The 26376-nt window shown below is 42.2% G+C and overlaps 1 protein-coding gene across 1 annotated transcript in view; it reads right to left on the reverse strand.

Moving 5' to 3' along the window:
* Window positions 1-26376, reverse strand: part of ERICH6B (glutamate rich 6B) — a 102103-nt gene that overhangs the window by 68936 nt on the left and 6791 nt on the right. The window contains exons 4-6 of the mRNA XM_075263135.1: window positions 21219-21347; window positions 11609-11766; window positions 7257-7321 (exon numbers count right to left, since the gene is read on the reverse strand). Coding sequence (XP_075119236.1) covers window positions 7257-7321; window positions 11609-11766; window positions 21219-21347 — 352 coding nt within the window. The remainder of the gene's footprint in view (window positions 1-7256; window positions 7322-11608; window positions 11767-21218; window positions 21348-26376) is intronic.

Raw genomic sequence — 26376 nt, forward strand, 5'->3', positions numbered from 1 at the left:
AAGTTTGGGCTTTGTAAGACTGGTTCTTTACACAAAATTTCTTTTATTTGTTCAAAAGCTAAATCACATTCTCTTGTCCATATCACGTCCTCTCTACTGTTCTTTTTAGTTAGGTCGGTTAAGGGAGCAACGATAGTAGCAAAGTTTGGAATAAAACGTCTATAATAGCCAACAAAACCTAAAAAGGATCTGACCTCTTTCTTTGTGGCTGGAATAGTCGCAGATTGAATGGCTTGTACTTTGGATATCTCTGGCCTTACTTTACCACTACCCACAATAAACCCAAGGTACTTTGTTTCTTGGAATCCCAAAGCACATTTACGTGGATTAATTGTAAATCCTGCTTTCCCAATTTCAGTTATCACCTTTTCCAAGTGATACAAGTGCTCTTCCCATGATTTGCTAAAGATTACCACATCATCTAAATAAGCAGCACTGTACTCCGTATGATTCTTCAAGAGTAAGTCCATGGCTCTTTGAAACGTGGCTGGAGCACCATGAAGACCAAATGGCATGTTTCTGAACTGATACAGACCATTAGGCATCACAAAAGCAGTTTTTTCTTTTGATTTCTCATCAAGCGGAATTTGCCAGTACCCCTTACATAAATCTAGGGTAGAAATATATTCTGCACACCCCAATCTATCTATGAGCTCATCAATACGCGGCATTGGGTAATTGTCAAAACTAGATATAGCATTAATTTTACGAAAATCTATGCAAAATCTTATTGTCCCATCTTTTTTCCCAACCATCACTACAGGTGATGACCAAGGACTTTTAGAGGGTTCAATAACTCCCAATTTAAGCATTTCTTGAACCTCATTTTCAGCCTTACCCTTTAATTTTTCAGGTATACGATAAGGTCTCTGTCTAATAGGTGGATGATCTCCAGTATTTATTGTATGAGAAACTAATGATACACGGCCAGGCTTACTTCCAAAAATATGTGAACTAGACCCTATAATCTTCCTCAGATCACAATGTTGCTCTTTAGATAACTTTGGATTCAATGTTACCTCTGACCAGTGAGCACAATTTTTCAACAAATCATAGATTTCTTCAGACATATCCTGTGAAGACTCTGAGACAATATTACAGGTAGTGTTATCTTTAGGACCAACCTCTGGTTCAATCCAACGTTTCAATAAATTTACATGGTAAACCTTATTTTTTTGTTTTTTATCTGGGGTTTCAATTTCAAAGTCAACAGGACCTGTTTGTCTAACCACTTTATATGGCCCTTGCCATCTGGCCAACAACTTATTCTCACTGCTGGGAAGTAAGAGAAGAACCTTATCCCCAACTTTAATCGATTTATTTTTGGCATGTTGATCATACCATTTCTTTTGGTAAACTTTTGCCTTGTGGACATTATCATGAGATACCTTAATCAATTTCATTAATCTTTCTCTCATTTCCAATACATGTTCCACCACATTCTTCTGATGACCATCTTTACCTTCCCATACCTCTTTAATAACATCCAAGAGTCCCCTGGGTCGTCTCCCATATAACAATTCAAAAGGACTAAACCCTGTAGACTCTTGTGGAACCTCACGATAGGCAAATAATAGAAAGGGCAACCATTTGTCCCACAGTTTTGGATCGTTATGTGCAAATTTCCTAAGCATGTTTTTCAAGGTTTGGTTATACCGTTCAGTCAACCCATCAGTTTGTGGATGATAAGGGGTAGTCCTGAGAGGCTGTATACCAAGAAGCTTATAAACTTCTAACAGAAAGGAAGATGTAAAGTTACTCCCCTGATCAGTAAGGATTTGCTTAGGTAATCCAACCCTGCTAAACACCTTCAAAATTTCCTCTGCAACTCTTTTAGCAGTAACTGTGCGCATAGGTATGGCTTCAGGATACTTGGTACAGTAATCAACAATTGTAAGAATGAAACGGTTACCTTTGGAACTTCTTTCTAGTGGACCGATAATATCCATACCCACAGTATTAAATGGTTCATCAATTATTGGTAAGGGTATAAGCTCTGCTTTGGGAGGAGCTGAAGCAGTGTACTGACATATTGGGCAACTACGACAGTAAGTAGTGATCTCATCATAAACTCCAGGCCAATAGAACCGATAGAGTACTCTGGCCAAAGTTCTTTTATAACCCAAATGTCCAGCAACAGGAATATCATGCGCTAATTTCAAAATTTCTGGTCTAAACATTTTTGGCACAACTAACTGTTGCACTTGTTCTCCTGTTTTTGGGTGACTACACACTCTATATAAAATATTGTTTTCCACCAGATAATAGGGTGTAACAAGCTGCTTACCACTTTCTGCAACCACTTTACTGTTAGTTAAACCGTGTTCATACAATGCATATAAGTCAATGTCCTGTTTTTGTTCAAATGCAATATCAGTGTCCCACAAGTCAGCATTTTTATACTTGCCATCCAGGGAAACTCTTCTCCTAGAGACATCCTGCTGTCCTGGAACTCTCAGAGGCTTTGATGATGGCGGCTCCATGATGTCCTCATGGAATGGGAAAATGTCCTCCAAAGTCTCACCTCTCTTGTGTGCCTTTGCTTTAGCTCTGGTAGTCACAGCAGACAGCTGGCTTTTCCCCATTAGCAAATCTTTGAATCCGGGTGTGGTTCTTCCAAGGATCACTGGGACTTGTAGTTCTGGAACAACAACTACTGGCATAGTAAAACATTTTTCATCCAACTGCAGGTCAATATTTGATGTGGAGTATTTTTTTGTATCTCCATGAACACAAGTAATTGGCACTTTGGGAGAGTCCATCTTCTGAGTTATTAGGTTCTCCTTTACCAAGCTTAGTTTACTGCCAGAATCAAGCAAAGCATCCACGTTCTGTCCATTAACTTGGATTGGCAGCATGAAGTCACTGCTAGCAAAAAACAATCCAGACTTTGTGCCTTTAGTGCTTTTTCTGGGGCAAAATTTAGCTATGTGTCCCTTTTCTTGGCAAATATAGCACATTTTTTCACTGGTGACAGTTTGTAATGGACTTCTGGCTTCTTGACCTCTCCCTCCAGAGAAAGTTCTGAATGGTTTGGCTGGGCCAGTTGCAGACCTGCTTAGGTCTCTTTTTGCTAGGATAAAGTCCTCTGCCAAAGAAATAGCTTTGTCAGCATTTTTGGGCCGATGTTTTTTAACCCAAGCAAGAACATCAGCTGGAAGAATTTGTAGAAACTGTTCAAGTATGATCGCTTCACTAATCTGCTCAGTCGTCTTGTTGTCTGGTTTCATCCATTTCATGTATAAGTCTTGCAGGCGAGTAAAGACTTCCCTTGGACCATCAGTGTAGCTGTACTTGAGTTCTCTGAACCTCTGTCTATAGGTTTCCTCACTGATGTCATATCGCCTTAGAATAGTCTCTTTAACCAAGTCATAGTTATTTGCATCATTCATGTTCATGTGGCTATATGCCAGTTGGGCTTGTCCAGTAAGATATGGCGCCAGTCTTACCACCCACTGTTCCTTAGGCCACTGACAGGTATGTGCAATTCTTTCAAATGTGGATAAATAGGCTTCAATATCATCTTCTGGAGAAAGTTTAGTCATGCGAGGGTCTTTCCAAGCAACAGGCGGTCTCAGGGTTTGAAACAGCTCCCTCCAGCGTTCATCCTGACGTCGCAATTCCTCGCAATTTCTCCTGGCTTCCTCCATTTGCCTTTTTTCTGCATTGATCTGCTGCACAGTTAACCATTTCATAAGCTCAGCAATGCTCTCTGGTAAAGTCTTTTCAGAAGGCTCAGCAACACTTGGAGTTAATGGAGCAGCTGTGGCTCCTTGCACTTCTGCATCCTCCTCTAGCAGTGCTCTCTGTCTGACACCTTGACTTTCCATATTCACTAGTTTCCTTGCAACAGTTCGCTTTGCAGACTTAGTTGGCGGCTTTGCATTAATACGCCAGGAACGTGTCTTGTACATAACTCCTTTGTTTCTTTAGGCTTGAGTACTTACAGCAATACTCCAAAAATCATCCCACTTCTGACACCATATGTGAAGCATGGGATTTTTTTCAAAAAAACAATCGGACCTTGATTGATGAAAAGAATCCAAGGAGTTTATTTCAGGAAGTCCAGTTTTAACAAAAAAAATAATTCTTCAGAAAATTTCCATAATGCATACAACAAACACCTTGTACCTCAGGCTGCTGTAGTCTCACAAACAATTCATCATGTGAACTTCACCAACACACACCCAGCTTTCTGGGAATTGGAATCATTTTATACCTTAGACATTTCCCATAATACTCTGCAGTTTTCCCTATAAAACCCTGGAGTTGCTGCAGACTTGCCTCTTATAAGATCAGGGCGGACACACCCAGTGCAACTCCACTACTGCAGGTAAATATACAAAAAACACTTTATAAATCCATGTTAATGTGAACAGTTCCTTAGTGTTAGTATATGGTTCCCAGATGGTAAGACAAGAAATAGTAGGAAAATAGAGCATTAGGTGGCCAGCCTAATGAGGAAAGAAAGAAATAAGAAGCAGTAATAGAACATTCACACAGAGATATTACCAGATCTGGGGACTTATGTACCACCACTAAGGTTACAAAGAAGAAATCACATGGAAACATAACACAAAATAGTTTACCTCTTCACAAAGACCCTATCCAGCGCCAGAGCAGATTCGACTAACAGGAACTACCGTCGAATAGGTAACATCTTTAATGCCTGGTGTCTGCAGCATCAAGTGGACTCCACCGATCCCCCTACGGAGGCGATCCTGGACTTCCTTCAAGACAGACTAGACAGAGGTCTTGCTGCGGCCACACTCAAGGTACACGTAGCGGCCCTGTCCGCCTATCTGGGGAGGCGTTTGTCTCAGGATCCTTTAGTGAGCACCTTTATTAAAGGGGCAACTAGGCTGAGACCGGTGGTAAACACCCCTGTCCACCAATGGGACCTTATTCCGGTCCTGAACGCCCTATGTGGCCAGCCATTTGAACCTCTGGAAGAGGTCTCCCTCAAGTCGCTAACCGGCAAAATGGCGCTGCTATTGGCAGTCACACCTGCCAAACGCGTTAGTGAACTACAAGCTTTGTCCGCTGAGGAGCCATATACCACCTTTTTCTCTGACCATGTACAGCTTAGGTTCCTCCCTGGGTTTCGTCCCAAGGTGCCATCTGCTGTAAACAGGAACCAACTGATTTCCCTTCCAGTATTTTTTCCGTTCCCTTCTTCTGCTGAAGAAGAAAGATGGCACAAGCTGGATGTGGTTAGATGCCTGCAGATCTACTTGCAGCGCACTCGCCCCTTTAGGTGGACTGAAAACCTGTTGGTCAGCTACACGGGGAAAAACAAGGGCACCAAAGCCGCCAAAGCTACAATATCCCGGTGGGTTACCGAGACTATTAGAGTCGCCTATACCGCCCAAGGGCTGTCGGCTCCATCTTTCCTTCATGCCCATTCAACCAGGGCAGTGTCCACTTCACGGGCAGAAAGAAGTGCTTTGTCTGTGGACCAAATATATGCAGCTGCCTCTTGGGCATCTGAATCCACCTTCATTCGGCATTACCGCCTGAAGGACCAAGTGGCAGATTCCACTGCCTTTGCCCAGACCAGTTTAAGTTCGGTCATGGGTTTGTCCCACCCATCTTGGGGACCTGCTTGCTATATCCCCACATTGTGCCGCTGTTGAGGACGACAGGGAACGAGTGATTATGAAGATAATCTTGTTTCCCTTAGTCCTAACAGCGGCACAAGATTTCCCACCCTGGGAATCATATCTTATGTATAAAACTGTATATAAATGTAATGGAGGTACTTTTGTATTTACACGCAGAGGGGAGGTTCTTGTGCCCTCTTATAGGGCCTGCCACGCATTTGATTGGCTAATTAAATATCCGCCTGTCCTACCAGCACACAGGGGCAGAAATACCCCACATTGTGCCGCTGTTAGGACTAAGGGAAACAAGATTATCTTCATAATCACTCGGTATACCATGGGGAGATGGTAGCTCAGTAGAAGTAGTGGTGTGGGCCCAAGCAGTCAGAGACAGGGACACACATCTTGCAGAAATCAGGTCTATTTAAGAAAAACAGCTAAATAAATAAACCTTTATGTCAAATGCAGAAAATGAGCAAAATAAAATACAACCTTAACTTCAGGCAAAATAATGGCCAACAAAAATCCTGCTCATCTGAGCGCTAACTAAACAGAGAAAATACTAACTGTATGTGTGGATTACTACCAGCCACACAAAATCAACCAAAAAAACACTGTATGATACACAAGGCTCTCAGTGTCAGGACAGACCCAGCCGCTTCCTCTCCTCTCAGGATCTGTCCTGAAGTGTAGGCTCAGCAGCCTTATATGGCCCAGTAATGAGGCTATGACCCACACCTGGGCTGAGGCCTACTCCAGACCTACACTGGACTACATCTAAGTCAGGAATCTGGGGCGGATATAGCGGGACTGCAGCACTTTGCCTTTCACCTTCTCACAACTAATATTGTACTGTAAGGGTGTGTTCACACTGAGTTTTTTGCCAGTGGATTTTGAGGCGGAATCTGCCTCAAAATTCACCAGCAAAAATGGCTCCCATTAACTTCAATGGGAGCCGCTAGTTTTTTTTTGTCTGCTAGCTAGTAGCGGAAAAAAGCAGCAAGATGCCCTATCTTGCCGCGGATTCATGCATCGGCATCCCGTCGTGGCTAGCTGTGTGGAAGTTTGCACGGCGGAAACCATTTTCCACCGTGTGAACATACCCTAAATCTGTAAACTATATTATATACTATTCTTTACCCATGCGAGAATGAATTACACTTAAGGGGCTATACAAGACTATGAAAATGAGTTCCCCTTCCTCTTCTCAGGAAGTGACATCACGTCTATTGGTCACATGGCCATGCTGAGAACAAGCCTTTATATGGCTATGTCAACATTAAAATGAAAAGGTTATGGCTTTTAAAATGTGATAGCAGAAAACAACAACAAGCGTCCTGAAATATCAAACTAGGCCGCCTGCTTAAGGGGTTAATCTTCACTGCAAAGCACAACTTTTCCATAGAGTCTACAGTTATAATATTTTCCAGTAACAATTGCTGGCCCATATGAGCTACTGTTGTAACTTGTGTTATCTCTGCAGTATGGAGGCAGTCAGCAAGGTGAAGAGACAGAACAATGCAAAGTTGTTTACATTTCTTATTATATAATAAATGCTTATGAAAAAATTCCATGGCCATGTCAATTGAAGCAAAGGTTGCACTACTAGCGGCGCTGAATATTTCTAAAGCCTATGTACAATATCATACTTACATCCATATGTGCTTAGCTGGTTTGCCAAATATGTAATGTATTCCTTAACATCTGTCTTCTTCATCCTGAACAAAAAATTGTCACAAATCAGATTATTAATATATAAAACAGTGAAATGTTTATTTTTCACTATAATATTATGAAGATATAGTGTTAGGAGGGGCCGTGGCCTCTGCTGTGCTCTGTGGAGGCTCCCACCCCGCTCTGTGTCCGGCGCCGGAATGGCGCAGCTGGTCCCTGGGACTGGCACTTCCAGGTTCAGAGGGTCAGCGGTGGGCCAGAGGCTATTTAGGCCTCATTCTGGCTCTGGCCCACTGCCAGGTATTTGTTTACTCACGGTATCAGCTCCCTAGCGTCAAAGCCTCTTCTGCTCCCTTCCTTCTCCCTGTCACCTCTAACCCTTCTCCTGCCTCCTGTCCCTGCTCTGGGATTCCCTGGATTGTTTGACCTGGCTTTCCTTACAGACCTCTCCTCCGTGATCCTGATTTGGCACCTTCCTGACCTCCTTTGTATGACCTTTGGCTTCCACCTGACCTCTCTTTTGGATACTGATTTGCCTACTCCATTGACCTCCTGTGTATGACCAGGCTTCCCTTACTACGCTTCTGCCTCTGCCTTCTGCTACCACGTAACCTCCAGTTATTGACCCGGCTTACTTGACCACGGAATTGTTCCTCAGATAACTGCGTGTATTCCCTGGATTACCCTCCTGCTTATCTGCGACTCCATTCCTTCCTGGTTCCTTGGACTTCACTCTAAGGTTAGTGTCCAGGTCCTCCTTCTTGGGGTTCGCTGGGTGTGTGTCGCTCTCTGGGCAGTTGTGGATCCGGGCCTCTGACTTTTACCAAGTCCAACTCCACCATCATGAGCTCTGGTGACGAACTCCGGGGCCTAGTTCCACTCCGGTTAGGAGAGCGGGGTACACCCAGGACTGTTTTTGCCTCAGCACTTGGGGATTCTAGTTGCCCAGGACTTACTGAGTTATTTGCTGTATCAGGTTCCTAACATATTGTATATGATCCTATTAAAAAGATAGACTAATAATCCTAATGGCAGGCAGCCATTGCATAGTTATTACAAGAAGTATTGGTATTATTCTAATTCTTATGGTTTATGGTCAAAGGTGATCTGTCTGTAAAATGAGAGAATCTTTAACCCCTTAAGGATGCAGGGCAGTTTCTACAATAATGCTTGGTGACTTTTCCATATTTTTCATCTAAAATTCATAACTTTTTTATTTTTCTGTCGACATAGCTGTCGAGGGCTTATTCTTTGCATGATGACTTGTACTTTCTTTTGCCACCATTTTGGGGTATATATAATATTTTGAATAGATGGAGGTAATGCTGCAGCACCACAGTTACTGCTCAGCACTACCATAGTATGGCACTGTAATGCCACAGGCACAGGAGTTGATGTAATAGTATGGCACAGAGAGGGAAGGGGTTAAATAGAACTTTTCCCTACCACTAGACCCTAAATGTATTTTATTACGAGGCTCAGATGAGTGATGCATTCTCATCCACCCAATATGTCGCAGAATATACATCACAGGATATACATCCTAATCACAGAACGCCGCCTGATGGAAAATTGGCTTACTCCCTCAGTTCCCAGCATTAGAGCAGTGGCCACATAGCTAAGATATATGATGAGAACAGATAGTATAGAAATTATGATCCTAAAGAAAAGCAGGCAAAAGTATCTTAGAAAGTTGAAAGCTTTATCTGAATGCACTTAACCAAACACAAAATATAGACCTTGTCACACAATGGCACAATACAGAGGAACTAAAAGGGTGCCATAGAATGCTTACATTTATAGAGATTGCGGAAAAACCTCTCCTGTTTAGGGTAAATGACTGTCTATGCCGTATACAACATGCTGGCTATTATTCGGAAGCAATCTACCCTCTGTAAGTAACGTTTTTCAGGAGCTGACCCGAGCACATTTTATTGCAATATGATGCCGTGGGATGTGTATAACATCTTTTTGTGTTTTGCTGTGTTCAGCTATGAATGTATAGTGCCTTCACTTACTAGATTTGTAACAATATGTCTGGGGATGACATTCATCGAATCATCATGTCTTTGACACTATGCATATTGGTTTACCTTGTTTACACATAAAAAACAAAGTTTAACAAAAGGAACCAGTCAGGTGCCTGTAGCAGGTCCAAAGATTTAGTGCCCTAAATATCCCTGTAATACGTATGTCCATGACCTGCGTGCTTCCATAAAAGCTTATATATACTAGGTGATGGGAGCTCCTGGCAATGCACAGTGAAGCTCATGTATACTGTCCTGCCTTCACTGAAGAAATGTGAATGCGTTGGGATCATCAGAGATGTATTTGATGAAAAGATTGGACTCATCTCTTTGTGAATATGAGTATTTTTTTAATAAATCAATAAAACAGCCCAGACACAGACAGGTTTTAAATAGTAATTTTTAGGACCCTAAACTAATGCGTCATAAGGACCTGCACCTTCCTGTTAATAAATTAAGAGAATCTTATCCAGCGTACAAGAAATCAAGACTGGGATAGGAAACTCCAGTCTTGATAAATCTCCCTTATAAAGATTTTTTGGGGGGGATTTAAATGAATTATGGACTACCCCATCAGATGCCTTACTACTAGGTATTCTCACCCAGGAGCATTGTTTTTAGAGAAGAATACTGCTATAATATTGTGGCATATGGAAGTCACCAAGTGATCGCATGGTTAGGGGCTGATTCATTAAGACCGTGATTTCATGATGGTCTTTATAATCCTTGCCGTGGCAGAGTTTGCATTGGACTTATAATAAGGTGTATCCATCAAAAATCAGGCCCATCCTCTGGAGTCTGTGCACCCAAACAGAAATCTAAACCAGATCATTGCTGGCATAGATTTCTGGCATCATTTATGCCAGAAAACAGAAATAAACAGAATAAATTTAATTGGAAAGAACGGCTCTACCTCCACTACATCCCCTGCAATTCCCCCTTGAGGAATGTGGTATTCGAGGCATATACCTTGTAATAGTACAATTTTTGCCCAAAAATTCTTATTTGCAGAAAAAGAAAATTGTAATTTTGTTCCTGGCTTGTACATCATTTTTTCTGGTGAATGAGCCATGATTAATCAGTGCCTAAGTGTATATGGGTTGAGTGGCATAGAGCTACATGGACTTTACATGCTTGGTGCATAGAGCATCACTCTAAAGCCAGAATATAATTGCTCCAATTTCAACTGCAGGATCCAATAATACCCACTGCTACACATTTTCTGTCCCACTTGCTCAAAATTTTTATGCCTTTTTTTTTGTTTTTTGTCCAGAAAATGAAAATGTCCTATGATTTCCATGTACATGCAGCTCAATGTCTTCTAATTGAATTCACATTCTTATGTCTTGCACATTCTGGCTGTCTTGCAAGATACGCGTGTAGCGTTTTTCACCCTATGTATGTGTAACATTTTGTAGTTGCATTAAAATCTCAATAAATTGCTTCTATATAGGTTTCTTGTTACATCCAATTAGGGAGATTTATCATGAAAGTCACTTTTGCTGGAGTCTGCATTGGCATAATTTGTTCCAAATTTCTCAAATGTCGCTAATGGATCTGATAGGGGTGCGACACCCAGACCACCAGCTGTTTGAAGATTCTACAGCATTAGGTGAGTGCTGAAGCCCCTTCAGAACCTACCAAGCACACCATGGCACATTTATACAGTAGCTGTGCTTGGTATCACAGCTAGACCATTCACTTCAATATAAGCCATAAGGGTATATGATTAGTGTTGAGCGTATAGTATTCGTCGAATATCTCGCCGGCATAGAAATGCGTGTAATTGGCTGAACACCAAGGGGTTAAATGCTTCGAAGATTCGATGTGTTTAACCCCTTGGTATTCGGCCAATTACACACATTCCTATGCCAGCGAGGTATTCGTCGAATACTATTTGCTCAACACTATATATGACCAATGAACATCATGTCACACGGCCAGTGGTTTTCCATCTCTATGATATTGATGACCTACCCTCATCATGAATTATAATAATACTGTCCAATAAGGCATCCTTGCCATGCCTACTTTTCTCAAAGTGGTGAGCAGGTGGGTAAATGGACAAAGTGGCATTTAAGGTTAATAAATTCTTTCCAATTTGTGAAAAAGTAGACTTTCCTCTATGAAATATTATGTCTAATCTATACATATTTGTATTATTTTTCAAATCATCTCAGTACATAAACAACAAAATATTCACAAGATTCCCAGGGAATCCTCCAAGGAGGTAAATTCACACATCAAGAGTCTAATTAGCAAAATTTTCTGGATTATGAACAAGGTCCTAAATATAATAGTTACTGTTCTCGGAGTTCACATAGAGCTTTCATCTCATCAGAAATGTGAGCCAGTGTTTGTTCGTCTTCAGTCTCTTCTTCAGTTTTCTCAGGTGTATACGACTCAATAGTATCCATAATCATGTACTGAAAGAGTTCCTGGATTTTCACACAGCAAAATAGCTGGAGGCAAACAAATACTAATGTTTACATTTGTAAAAGCAACATATTAAAATTTACTTTACGGTAACAAAAATGTCTAATGTGTCCCACTGGGTAAAACACAACGGTGAGAACTACAAGAAAATAATCGCATCAACAGAACTTCTCGCAAGATAAGTAATACAGACAGCGAGGAGCAGCTCTCAGGATAATAGAACAGCCAGTCGATGTTGATTCCTTTCATGCAAGATGTGCAGTATGTTCTCTGAATCACAGACAATTCCTTTTAGACCAAACTAAAATTAATATATAAAACATTTGCTGGCCGAGATTATGATATGAAAACAGTTTTTGAACAAATGTTTTTGCATATACAAGTGAATATTGATGTACATGTCACTTAGAATCCATACATGGTCTTGGTGACAGATGTAAGATATCGCAATGTAAATTTACAAACTTTTGTGCTACTTTTCTCTCAGAGTTTGCGGGTATTTGTGACATCACAAAGAATGCCCCTTAGCAGGCTCGGACTGGCCCACCGGTGTACCGGGGAATCCCCCGGTGGGCCCCCGAGCCCTGGCTTAGTTTTGATTTTTACCAATGCAGATGCATTGGTCGGGGCCCGATCGGGATGGCCAGGGGCCCCAACCGGGCTCCTGGCCAATGCATCTGCCTCCACACACAGGGGCCCCCATTAGCTGATGCTGAAGAATTACACATCGGAGGACAACGTGTCTTTCTTCAGCATCAGCTAATGGCTTCTGCCTTCACTTACCTGCAGCTGCTCTCCTGTGAGATCTCCCCTGCTGCACACACGCACGCACTTCCTCCCCCTCCCCCCTCCTCCTCACACTGAGTCCTGTTACATCGCAGCGTGTGGGGAGGACAGGGAGCCGACTGCTGCTGGAATAGGTGAGTAAACTCTTTGTAAAATCTGTATGTTTAATATGTATATATGTACATTTGTGTAAAGTATGTGTCTTGTATACTGTGTGAGTACTGTATGTTTGTATACAGGTATGTGTGAGTATATACTGTATGCTATAATAATGTTTATGTATATATGTGTGTGTGTATATATAGTATTCATACAAGTGTATATATATGACTTATATGGTATATGAATGTATATAAATGTATATGTGCTATAGTATTGTATGTGTATATTGTATTGTATATGTGTGAGTATACAGTCCTATGAAAAAGTTTGGGCACCCCTATTAATTTTAATCATTTTTAGTTCTAAATATTTTGGTGTTTGCAACAGCCATTTCAATTTGATGTATCTAATAACTGATGGACACAGTAATATTTCAGGATTGAAATGAGGTTTATTGTACTAACAGAAAATGTGCAATATGCATTAAACCAAAATTTGACCGGTGCAAAAGTATGGGCACCTCAACAGAAAAGTGACATTAATATTTAGTAGATCCTCCTTTTGCAGAGATAACAGCCTCTAGTCGCTTCCTGTAGCTTTTAATCAGTTCCTGGATCCTGGATGAAGGTATTTTGGACCATTCCTCTTTACAAAACAATTCAAGTTCAGTTAAGTTTGATGGTCGCTGAGCATGGACAGCCCGCTCTCAAATGATCTGAAAACAAAGATTGTTCAACATAGTTGTTCAGGGGAAGCATACAAAAAGTTGTCTCAGAGATTTAACCTGTCAGTTTCCACTGTGAGGAACGTAGTAAGGAAATGGAAGACCACAGGGACAGTTCTTGTTAAGCCCAGAAGTGGCAGGCCAAGAAAAATATCAGAAAGGCAGAGAAGAAGAATGGTGAGAACAGTCAAGGACAATCCACAGACCACCTCCAAAGAGCTGCAGCATCATCTTGCTGCAGATGGTGTCACTGTGCATCGGTCAACAATACAGCGCACTTTGCACAAGGAGAAGCTGTATGGGAGAGTGATGAGAAAGAAGCCGTTTCTGCAACCACGCCACAAACAGAGCCCCCTTAGGTATGTAAAAGCACATTTGGACAAGTCTGTGGACTGTTGAAACAAAGACTGAGTTGTTTGGTCATACAAAAAGGCGTTATGCATGGCGTCCAAAAAAAAAACAGCATTCCAAGAAAAACACATGCTACCCACTGTAAAATTTGGTGGAGGTTCCATCATGCTTTGGGGCTGTGTGGCCAATGCCGGCACCGGGAATCTTGTTAAAGTTGAGGGCCGCATGGATTCCACTCAGTATCAGCAGATTCTTGAGAATAATGTTCAAGAATCAGTGACGAAGTTGAAGTTACGCCGGGGATAGATATTTCAGCAAGACAATGATCCAAAACACCGCTCCAAATCGACTCAGGCATTCATGCAGAGGAACAAGTACAATGTTCTGGAATGGCCATCCCAGTCCCCAGACCTGAATATCATTGAACATCTGTGGGATGATTTGAGAGCGGGCTGTCCATGTTCGGCGACCATCAAACTTAACTGAACTTGAATTGTTTTGTAAAGAGGAATGGTCCAAAATACCTTCATCCAGGATCCAGGAACTGATTAAAAGCTACAGGAAGCGACTAGAGGCTGTTATCTTTGCAAAAGGAGGATCTACTAAATATTAATGTCACTTTTCTGTTGAGGTGCCCATACTTTTGCACTGGTCAAATTTTGGTTTAATGCATATTGCACATTTTCTGTTAGTACAATAAACCTCATTTCAATCCTGAAATATTACTGTGTCCATCAGTTATTAGATATATCAAACTGAAATGGCTGCTGCAAACACCAAAATATTTAGAACTAAAAATGATTAAGATTAATAGGGGTGCCCAAACTTTTTCATAGGACTGTATATGGTATATGTTTAAGGCCTGGTTCACATCTGCGTTCGGTGATCTGTTTGGGGAGTCTGCATGGGAACCCCCTCCCCCTCCCCCTCCCCCCCCGAACGGATTACCAAACGCATTAGCAAGCGGTGTGCAGTGAAAGTACGCGGACCGCATAGACTATAATGGGGTCCGTGTGCTTTCCACGCGGTGTCCGCATGAGTCATGTGGACAGGAAAGTAGATTGTAAAGTACTTTTCTGTCCGCATGTTGTATGCAGACACCGCACGGAAAGCACATGGACCCCATTATAGTCTATGTGTGCTTTCACTGCACACCACTTGCTAATGCGTTCGGTAGTCTGTTTGGGAAGGTCCCCATGCGGACTCCCCGAATGGATTACTGAACGCAGATGTGAACCAGGCCTGAGTGTGTAGGTATATAGTGAGTGCAATCCCATCCACACATTGCAGAAAAACACACACGGCGGACACACTGCAATTTCCAAAACTGTTGCGGTTTTGGAAATTGCAGCATGTCACTTATATCTACAGAAACACCTGCAGTTTCACTATAGGTATAAGGCTAAGTTCACACGGGGTTTTTTGGTCCGGAACCTGAGGCAGAGGCCGCCTCAGGTTCCGGACCAAAAATCGGGTAGCCGCGACTGGATGCACCGGCATCCAGTCACGCACTCTGCTCCAGATTAGGCCCAATAAATGGGCCTAGATGGGAGGAAGGAGTGTCTTCAGGCTGAATCGCGAGGCGAAACGACCTGAAGAATGAGCACCACGCTTCTTTTTCTGGGAGCTGGAACAAACCGGCTCCCGGAAAAAAAAGAACTGACCGGCTCCCATTGATTTCAATGGGAGCCATCTTTTTGGTCAGGATTTTGAGGCAGATACGGCCTCAAAATCCTGACCAGAAATCCCTGCGTGAACTTACCCTAAAGGAAACAAAGTCCTCAGAGGAAACCTCTGCGGAGTTTCTGCAATAAGCGCTGCAGGAAAAACTGATGTGTTGCCGCCGGGGTTTTTCCCACAGCGCTTTTTGCTTTGTCTTGCTACATGGGGCTTTAGCCTGACACTAGGTTCGCACTAGCGTTCGGCAGTCCGTTCTCAGCTTTCCGTCTTCTGCATGTAGAAGACAGAAAGCTGTCAGACCGGGTGCGGCGGTGAGCGTTTTATGCTCTCCGCTGCAAAACCGTTTAACTGCTAAGGACAGATGAGTATTCTTTTTTTATTTATTAGTTTTTTATTTTACACCTCCCTCCCACCTCATGAGTTGCTCCAATTCCTGGACAACCACTTTAAAGGATGTATCCATCTTTCTAATATTGATGGTCTGTCCTTAGGATAGGCCATCAATATTACATCTGCGATGATACAACAGCCAGGACCTCTGCAGATCAGCTTTTCCAGGACACTTCAGCTACGGGTAATGGTAACATTTGTAGGAGCCATGCTGTTCACTTGCCATACAGACTGTAGCAGTAGGTATATGTAGTGCGCATGTTATAGTGCGTGAGTAGCATGGCTCCCAACATGTTATTACCTTTAACCGCCCTGTCTCGGTACCGCTGATCTGCAGGGTCCTGGCGGTGGGCCCCTAGAAACAATTCCACTGGTGGGCCCTAGACATCCCAGTCCGACCCTGCCCCTTAGTGTGACTCTGTATAAAATCAGGAGCACACAGAAGTTTCATATGGGCAGCTTATTGGCTAGAGATTTAAGAAGTGGTTTGCATGTGCAGAGATACCGTTGTTGCTGTTCACTACATTCTCATTGCAGATATACCCAACTATAAGTGGTCCAATTATGGTCCCACTTCTAGCAATTATGATCCCACTTCTGGCAATTATGGTCCTACTTTTGGCAATTATGGTCCCACTTCTAGCAATTATGATCCCACTTCTGGCAATTATGGTCCTACTTTTGGCAATTATGGTCCCACTTCTGGCAATTATGATCCTACTTCTGGCAATTATGATCCTACTTTTGGCAATTATGGTCCCACTTTTGGCAATTATAGTCCCACTTGTTCCAGTGCCCTTTCAGGCATCATGGCGCACTTCACTTCCATATGCTCATGTTTTCCCTATTTACACCTTACTAGCCATGTTCCAAAGTGGATGCGGTGAATGACAACAAACGTATCTTTGTACATATTAAGCACCCAACTATGAGCTGGGAATCACAAAATTACCCAACAGACTCCCTTTTAGGAGCTGTACAACACAGGTCCGTCATATGTCTGTGTGTAAAAGGTGTAGGTAGTCTCTGTTCACATGTGGTTAATGTAAAGTCCATCAATAATAAACCACCCGTTGTATCTTTTTAGATTTATTATCATGGATTGACAGAATATGTTGTTTCCTCTGAAGGGAAAACTGACATTAATATTGCAATGCAGGTAGTGGTCTACAAAGGAATCATAGGGCCCATAGCAAATTGTAATAAAACCCCCAGTGATGTTTTTATGACGTCAATGAAGTCAAGGATTTTTTTTTTAAATAAGAAAAAACTCACACTCCACCTCATCCAGGTGATTTCATTCTGAACACCATATTTTCAATGCATTTACACCAGACTGGCAGAAACACATTGATAAATCTCTGCTGTCTAATATATTGTATTGGGATATTCAGCTACAGGAAGTAACAGACAAGCTTGACATATAACAGGACATTTATGGTCAGATATTAGAGATGATGAAATTGATTAAACAGATTTAGTATTTTTATCCACTAGTAGATTTGGGTGAATCACCAGTTTAGAGAGTCACTTAGCCATCTTTGACCTGAAAAATTTGTAGAATCAATTTGCCCATATACAGTAAGGAAGATTGGAAAATTGATCTTTAAAGTGCAAGTCATAAAGTTAAAGTAGTAATCAGAAATGTAGAACAAAAATGAATCTGAACATTTGTACTTTGTGTAATCCAAAAGGCTTGGAATATTGGTGTGGAAATATAATAATTCCCATGAGAGGAGCTCACATTGACTGATCATTTTAGTACTGCATTAACTAAAACTAAGCTACACTCATCATTGTAAGTGCTTGGTTTCTATAGCAATTCAGTGGAGAGGAGCCCAGTATAATTGTCAGGCTGGAAATGAACATTACTGATGAAGTGAAGGATACATGATGTCATGTGTACAGCGCTAGAGGAGAGCGTGCCTCAATACAAAGGAGGATTAAATGTAAGATGCATATGTCTTAGGTCAGGTAGCAGTGGACGATGAAGAATCTACATATTGATTCTATTATAGATAGAGATGAGCGAACACTAAAATGTTCGAGGTTCGAAATTCGATTCGAACAGCCGCTCACTGTTCGAGTGTTCGAATGGGTTTCGAACCCCATTATAGTCTATGGGGAACATAAACTCGTTAAGGGGGAAACCCAAATTCGTGTCTGGAGGGTCACCAAGTCCACTATGACACCCCAGGAAATGATACCAACACCCTGGAATGACACTGGGACAGCAGGGGAAGCATGTCTGGGGGCATAAAAGTCACTTTATTTCATGGAAATCCCTGTCAGTTTGCGATTTTCGCAAGCTAACTTTTCCCCATAGAAATGCATTGGCCAGTGCTGATTGGCCAGAGTACGGAACTCGACCAATCAGCGCTGGCTCTGCTGGAGGAGGCGGAGTCTAAGATAGCTCCACACCAGTCTCCATTCAGGTCCGACCTTAGACTCCGCCTCCTCCGGCAGAGCCAGCGCTGATTGGCCGAAGGCTGGCCAATGCATTCCTATGCGAATGCAGACTTAGCAGTGCTGAGTCAGTTTTGCTCAACTACACATCTGATGCACACTCGGCACTGCTACATCAGATGTAGCAATCTGATGTAGCAGAGCCGAGGGTGCACTAGAACCCCTGTGCAAACTCAGTTCACGCTAATAGAATGCATTGGCCAGCGCTGATTGGCCAATGCATTCTATTAGCCCGATGAAGTAGAGCTGAATGTGTGTGCTAAGCACACACATTCAGCACTGCTTCATCAAGCCAATACAATGCATTAGCCAGTGCTGATTGGCCAGAGTACGGAATTCGGCCAATCAGCGCTGGCCAATGCATTCTATTAGCCCGATGAAGTAGAGCTGAATGTGTGTGCTAAGCACACACATTCAGCACTGCTTCATCAAGCCAATACAATGCATTAGCCAGTGCTGATTGGCCAGAGTACGGAATTCGGCCAATCAGCGCTGGCTCTGCTGGAGGAGGCGGAGTCTAAGATCGCTCCACACCAGTCTCCATTCAGGTCCGACCTTAGACTCCGCCTCCTCCGGCAGAGCCAGCGCTGATTGGCCGAAGGCTGGCCAATGCATTCCTATGCGAATGCAGACTTAGCAGTGCTGAGTCAGTTTTGCTCAACTACACATCTGATGCACACTCGGCACTGCTACATCAGATGTAGCAATCTGATGTAGCAGAGCCGAGGGTGCACTAGAACCCCTGTGCAAACTCAGTTCACGCTAATAGAATGCATTGGCCAGCGCTGATTGGCCAATGCATTCTATTAGCCCGATGAAGTAGAGCTGAATGTGTGTGCTAAGCACACACATTCAGCACTGCTTCATCAAGCCAATACAATGCATTAGCCAGTGCTGATTGGCCAGAGTACGGAATTCGGCCAATCAGCGCTGGCTCTGCTGGAGGAGGCGGAGTCTAAGGTCGGACCTGAATGGAGACTGGTGTGGAGCGATCTTAGACTCCGCCTCCTCCAGCAGAGCCAGCGCTGATTGGCCGAATTCCGTACTCTGGCCAATCAGCACTGGCTAATGCATTGTATTGGCGTGATGAAGCAGTGCTGAATGTGTGTGCTTAGCACACACATTCAGCTCTACTTCATCGGGCTAATAGAATGCATTGGCCAGCGCTGATTGGCCGAATTCCGTACTCTGGCCAATCAGTGCTGGCCAATGCATTCTATTAGCTTGATGAAGCAGAGTGTGCACAAGGGTTCAAGCGCACCCTCGGCTCTGATGTAGCAGAGCCGAGGCTGCACAAGGGTTCAAGCGCACCCTCGGCTCTGATGTAGGAGAGCCGAGGGTGCACTTGAACCCTTGTGCAGCCTCGGCTCTGCTACATCAGAGCCGAGGGTGCGCTTGAACCCTTGTGCACACTCTGCTTCATCAAGCTAATAGAATGCATTGGCCAGCACTGATTGGCCAGAGTACGGAATTCGGCCAATCAGCGCTGGCCAATTCATCCCTATGGGAAAAAGTTTATCTCACAAAAATCACAATTACACACCCGATAGAGCCCCAAAAAGTTATTTTTAATAACATTCCCCCCTAAATAAAGGTTATCCCTAGCTATCCCTGCCTGTACAGCTATCCCTGTCTCATAGTCACAAAGTTCACATTCTCATATGACCCGGATTTGAAATCCACTATTCGTCTAAAATGGAGGTCACCTGATTTCGGCAGCCAATGACTTTTTCCAATTTTTTTCAATGCCCCCAGTGTCGTAGTTCCTGTCCCACCTCCCCTGCGCTGTTATTGGTGCAAAAAAGGCGCCAGGGAAGGTGGGAGGGGAATCGAATTTTGGCGCACTTTACCACGTGGTGTTCGATTCGATTCGAACATGGCGAACACCCTGATATCCGATCGAACATGTGTTCGATAGAACACTGTTCGCTCATCTCTAATTATAGACTCTCTAAGTGGGCAATGAAGGTATACTACAGATGCCAACAGAGTACCCTATCAGTATACTGGTACACATCAGATATGCATAGTCCCTGAAAGGCATGGTATAGGCTGGAGCAGTGAAGTGTGAACTGCATCATCTTCATTGTAAATAGGGATTGATGGAATACAATACCTAGTCAGTCACCAGAAAAGGCTAGTCAGTAGGGAAGAAGGTTATCGAAATTGGTGCTAAAGAAAAGCGGAGCAGTTCCCCGCAGCGACCAGGGTTCTCTGGAATGTGATTGGTTGGTATGGGATCACCCTTAGCCTCTTTATTATTAGAGATGAGCGAACAGTAAAATGTCCGAGGTTCGATATTCGTTTCGAGTAGACCCTCAATATTCGACTACTCGAATCGAATATCGAACCCTATTATAGTCTATGGGGGGAAAATGCTCGTTTCAGGGGTAGGCAACGTTCGATCAAATTATACTTACCAAGTCCATGAGTGAGGGTCGGGCTGGATCCTCCGTGCAGTCTTCTCCTTGCAGCATCCCCGCGGTGTCTTCCGGCTCTTCATTCACTCTGCCAGGCATCGTGCCTGGGCAGAGCTGACTGCGCATGCCCGCACTACATGCGCAGTCGGCTCTGCCCAGGCCCGATGCCTGGCAGAGTGAATGAAGAGCCGGAAGACGCCGCGGGGAAGCTGCACGGAGAAGACTTCTAAAGGTAGGAGAAGAACCAGCGTTGATTGGCCGACTGTATAGCATTCGGCCAATCAATGCTGGTTCTGCATCGAACTTTTACATTCGAACGTCGAGTGGTACTTGATCGAGCACGAGTATTTTGAATACTGTAGTATTCGATCGAATACCTACTTGATCGAGTACTACACGCTCATCTCTATTTATTATATATGAGAGGCAGCTCTACACACCAGTAGGGGCATTTGTCATCTATTACAAAGGTTATTTGATGACTGTTACCTATGAAACAACAAAAGGCCAATATGGAAAAAATGTGGCATTGCCCAACACGATCTACATCTACAATTACCATGCCGCCAGGTTCTGAAGCAAGTTGTTCAATGGATGGAAATGTTTTTTTAGGCAAGTGACAGAATTCACATATTGAGGGGACTGCTTCTATTTCTCTCAAAGGATCATCTTCACAACTTAGTGGGGCCTAGGATAAAGACAAACATATAAAAAAAAGATGAATAGACATAAACATTCAGTTGGGCACACAATATAATTTGAGTATATACCTTAGCCCCATTATGTATCTAGTCATGCTTGTATACATCTTCTTTATTCAACCTCTATGTACTATGGTAAAAATCAGTCCATAGTCATGTGATAGACACACAGGTGAACAGCTCGTTACCAGGCAGATGTCTGATTACTATGCTGTGCCTATAACGAGCTGTGTACCTGTGTACTCATCACATGACCATGGACTGTAAATCACATGACCATGCACTGTAAATCACATGACCATGGACTGATTTTTATCCACTGGGAGTAAGCAGAGGGAATGACAGAAAGCAGAGATCTAGAAAACCGTGAGGAATTGATACAGAAAGTATATTGGAAAATTGTGCAACTTTTTATAATACAAACAATAAAATGGATCTCTCAATATTGGTCTGAAAGTGTCCAACCCTTTTAAAAGCTGGTTGGGAGAACCTGTCAAGTTTGACTAGATCAGCCAACAATCTTATTTGCATGGGAGCCTCCAGACTGTTTCTTGATAGTTTGCTGGATTGCTACAAGCCATATCCCTTGTTCTCACTGGAGATAGACTACTGCCAAAGACATATGGTAGCAGCATAGTCCACTATTCTTGGCAAAATAAACTCTTGGGTGCTTGGAATGAAGGAGGGAAGTTAAAAAATAAAAAACAACTGTTGTCTTGACTGTTATAATGTATGGCTGACTTGAAGATACATATACAAACAATTAATTTCTCATGAGCCATTTTGATACAGTTTTTGAAGCCAAAAGACTCAAAAACTTCTTCCCTCTGTCTTAATTTTGGCTTTAAAAGCTGCATCAACACCGCATATGTGAAGGCTTCTTTAGGCTAAGGCCACAGAACTCTGCAGACATTCTGCTTCAACTATACCTATACGGAAAACGGAAGCATTTCTGTAGGTATAATTGACATGCTGCGATTTACAAAAACACAACAGTTTTTGAAATCTCAGTCTGTCCACTGCAAATATTTTTCTGCAGTGTGTGAGTAGGATTAGCTACTTGGTACCCCAATATTAGGCCACACATTGATGAAATACAGCAAATTCTGCAACAAAAGCACACAGCTTTCTGATGTATGTGGCCTTAGACTTTGAAAATTTAGGAGCAATATTTGCAAAAATTGTTCATTTTGATTGCACAAAATGATCAACACTAAAATGCTTATGCTATAATAACGTTATACTATAAAGCTGATTATCATTTGTTCTACCTATTATTCTTCATAGGTTTGGTAGTTGTAATAGTGCAAACGGGGACTGTGAATCCGAGGTTAATAAAAATACTGTAATTACAATTTGATTTTCCAGAAACCAGTTCAATAGAAAACTTCAAACTGTAATACAAATGGTAAGTAGAAATCAGTCCAATCTGAGTAATGTAATGAATTCACAAATTATGAATATTACATATAAACCTTGAAATGATTTTTACAAGTGAACGTATAATTTAACATACAGCTACACTATGTGCATTCCCTTTTAGCTGCTTTTCTTAAAAGTCATTATATTTGCCATGGTTTCCCTCCATGCATTCTTAACATCCAACTGAATATCAGGTCAAGTGTACATATAAAGCTAGCATCAACATTAAAGGGAGTCTATCACCTCCCCCAAACATATTCAACTGCCACCACTTACTGTAGAGTTACAGAGAACATCTCAGTGATAAACAACATACCTTTCTTATGTATGTCAATTTCGGAGATTAGATTTACAGAAAAACAACTTTGAAGTGTTATACAATGAGGCACTTAGTGCTCTTAGGACGGGCCTTTGGCTTCCTGGAGCACTGCTATTGCCAATCAGACCCCTACCATCCAGGCTACGACATCATCTTTCCTACTCGAACAGCAAAAGTATTCATACCCTTTGAACGTTTTCACATATTTTGTCACTTTACAACCACAAACTTAAATGTATTTTATTGAGATTTTAAGTGATAGACCAACACAAAGTAGCAGATTGTGAAATTGTGAAATGGAACGATATAGGTACATAATTTTCAAAATTTAAATCAAATAAAAATCCGAGAAGTGTGAAGTGCAAAAGTATTTCGCCCCCTGTACTCTGATACCCCTAAATAAAATCCAGGGCAATCAATTGTCTTCAGAAGTTACTTAATTAGTCAATAGAGTCCAGCTATGTGTAATTTAGTTTCAGTATAAATGCACTTGTTCTGTTAAGGCCTTAGTAGTTTGCTAGAGAACACTAGTGAACAAACAGCATCAAGAAGACCAAGGAACTCAGAGATAATGCTGTGGAGGAGTTTAAATGGTTAAGTTATACAATATATCCCAAGCTTTGAGCATCCACAGGATCACTGTTCAATCCATCATCCAAAAATGGAAAAAGTATTCTACAACTGCAAAACCTACCTAGACATGGCTGTACACCTAAACTGACAGATTGAGCAAGGAAAGCACTGGTCAGAGAAGCTGCCAAGAGGCCCATGGTCACTCTGCAGGAGCTGCAGAAATCCACCGCTCAGGTGGGAGAATCAGTCCACAGGACAACTATAAGTTGTTCACTGCACAAATCTGGCCTTTAGGGAAGACATAAGAAGTGCAAATTGCAGTTTGCCACAAGCCATATGACCAGAACAGGACAGGACACAGCAAATGTCTGGATGGACCGGCCTCCAAAGGGACAGCCAAAAAAAACAACACTCACCCGGATAGATGTAGAAGGAAACTTTCGGCCTTATTGCCCTTTTTCAAGTGCAATATAAATCCTGCCTCGGTGGGCCAATGACCAAATAAATTTGCCTTCTACATCTATCCAGGTGAGGGCTGTTTTTTTTTGGCTGTCCCCTTGGAGGCCGGTCCATCCTTTCCATTTGTCCTGACATCCCAGTGACAGAGACTAGCAGCTGCCCTCCCTAACCATATTGGTTGATATGCACATTGGTTGTAGTGTTTCACACAACCAAACCAGGTGAGCAGTCACCTGTCTAATCTTAATATTTTCCCCTTTATTAAGGGTATAACACCAGGATCGGCTCAGTGCCGTGTTTTTTTTTTTTTGTCATTACAGCAAATGTCTGGTCAGATGAGATCAAAGTTGAACTACTTGGCCTAAATGCAAATCACTATGTGGGGCAGATAAATAACACTGCTCATCACCCTGAACACACCAACCCCGCTGTGACGCATGGTGGTGGCAGCATCATGCTGTGGGGAGGCTTTTCATCAGCAGGGACAGGGAAGCTAGTCAGAGCTGATGGGAAGATCGATGGGGATAAATACAGGGCAATCCTGGAAGAAAACCTATTTGAAGCTACTGGTAAGGAGATTCACCTTCCAGCAAGGCAATGACCCTAAGCATAAAGCCAGAGCTGCAGTGGAATGGTTTAGATCAAAGACAAGAAAATTGCTGTTTACAGACGCTCTCCACCCAATCTGGCTGAGCTTGAGCTATTTTGCAAAGAAGAATGGGAAAAAAATCTCTGTCTTTAGATGAACAAAACTGGTACAGACATATCCCAAAAGGCTTACAGCTGTAGTTGTAGCGAAATGTGGCTTACAAAGTATTGATCTAGGGGCTAAAGACTTTTGCAAGTCACATTTTTCAGATTTTTTTTTTATTACAATTTTAATAACCATGTATCATTTTCTTTCCACTTCACAATTATCTGGTACTTTGTGTTGGTCTATCACTTAAAATTTCCATAAAATACATTTAAGCTTGTGATTGAAAAGTGACAAAATGTGAAAGATTTTGCAAGGCACTGTACTTTACAGTATATATGGTATAAGGTATATATATATATATATATATATATATATATATATATATATATATATATATGGTATATCACTGTAATGTGCTCTGGGGGAGGTTGTAGACTCCCCTTAATATATAATAAATACTCAAAATCTACATATATAACATACAGTAAGTTTATCTTATAGGAAATATGTGATACTTTCACTAATTTATATCAAATAAAAAATGTTTTTATATATGAAATGTATCATGAATGTTATATTCTGTAATTCTATATCAAAATAAATGGATCACTGCATGTGAGATTTATCTTAGACCAGTAGTCTACAACCTACAATTGTCAGGGTATGCTAAGAGTTGTAGTCTTGCAACTGCTGGAAAGCCCTGGCTGGAGACCACAGATGTAGATTAGAGATGAGCGAGTACTGTTCGGATCAGCCGATCCGAACAGCACGCTCGCATAGAAATGAATGGACGTAGCCGGCACGCGGGGGGTTAAGCGGCCGGCCGCCGTCAAAGTGGAAGTACCAGGTGCATCCATTCATTTCTATGGAGCATGCTGTTCGGATCGGCTGATCCGAACAGTACTTGCTCATCTCTAATGTAGATACTAAGCACCAACAATTTTTTAGGATAGCTAAATTGGGTGCAATTGACTGCTGTACACTGATAGTGCACTCAGATGTTAGTAGCTTTTAACTATTTCTTGTCACTCCTTATATTGGCTTCACATTTTTTGTTTCTAAGAATTAATATAGTAGGCTACATTTGCAGCCGCAAACGCCGCGTAAACGCTCATAGTAAAAAAAATGCAGCGTAAACGCGACGTAAAAGCGACGTAAACGCTGCCCTCGCATTTCTATGGCAGTAAAAGTAAGCACACATTGAGCCCGTCGTTACTCCATGTGAAGGCTCCCTAACATTGAGATGTGAAAATGAAAACTTCCTTTTTTTTCCAACAAAATGTCACTTTAGCCACAATTTTTCATTTTCACAAGCGGTTAAAAGAGGAAAATACCACTCAAATTAGTTGATGTTAATAATTTGTATCAGTCCCAAACTAATCATTTGCAGAATCACAGGAGGTGCCAGTAAAGTGGAATTCCCCAAAAAATGTCCCCATTTTGTAACCTACACACCTCAAAAATGTATCAAGGTGTGTAGCAAGCATTAAGTGTCATGCTTTTGTTGCATTAATTTAGATTCCAGAAATGAATGCGCAGAAGATAA

The sequence above is a fragment of the Leptodactylus fuscus genome, chromosome 2 (assembly GCF_031893055.1).
Source record: "Leptodactylus fuscus isolate aLepFus1 chromosome 2, aLepFus1.hap2, whole genome shotgun sequence".
NCBI lineage: Eukaryota > Metazoa > Chordata > Amphibia > Anura > Leptodactylidae > Leptodactylus > Leptodactylus fuscus.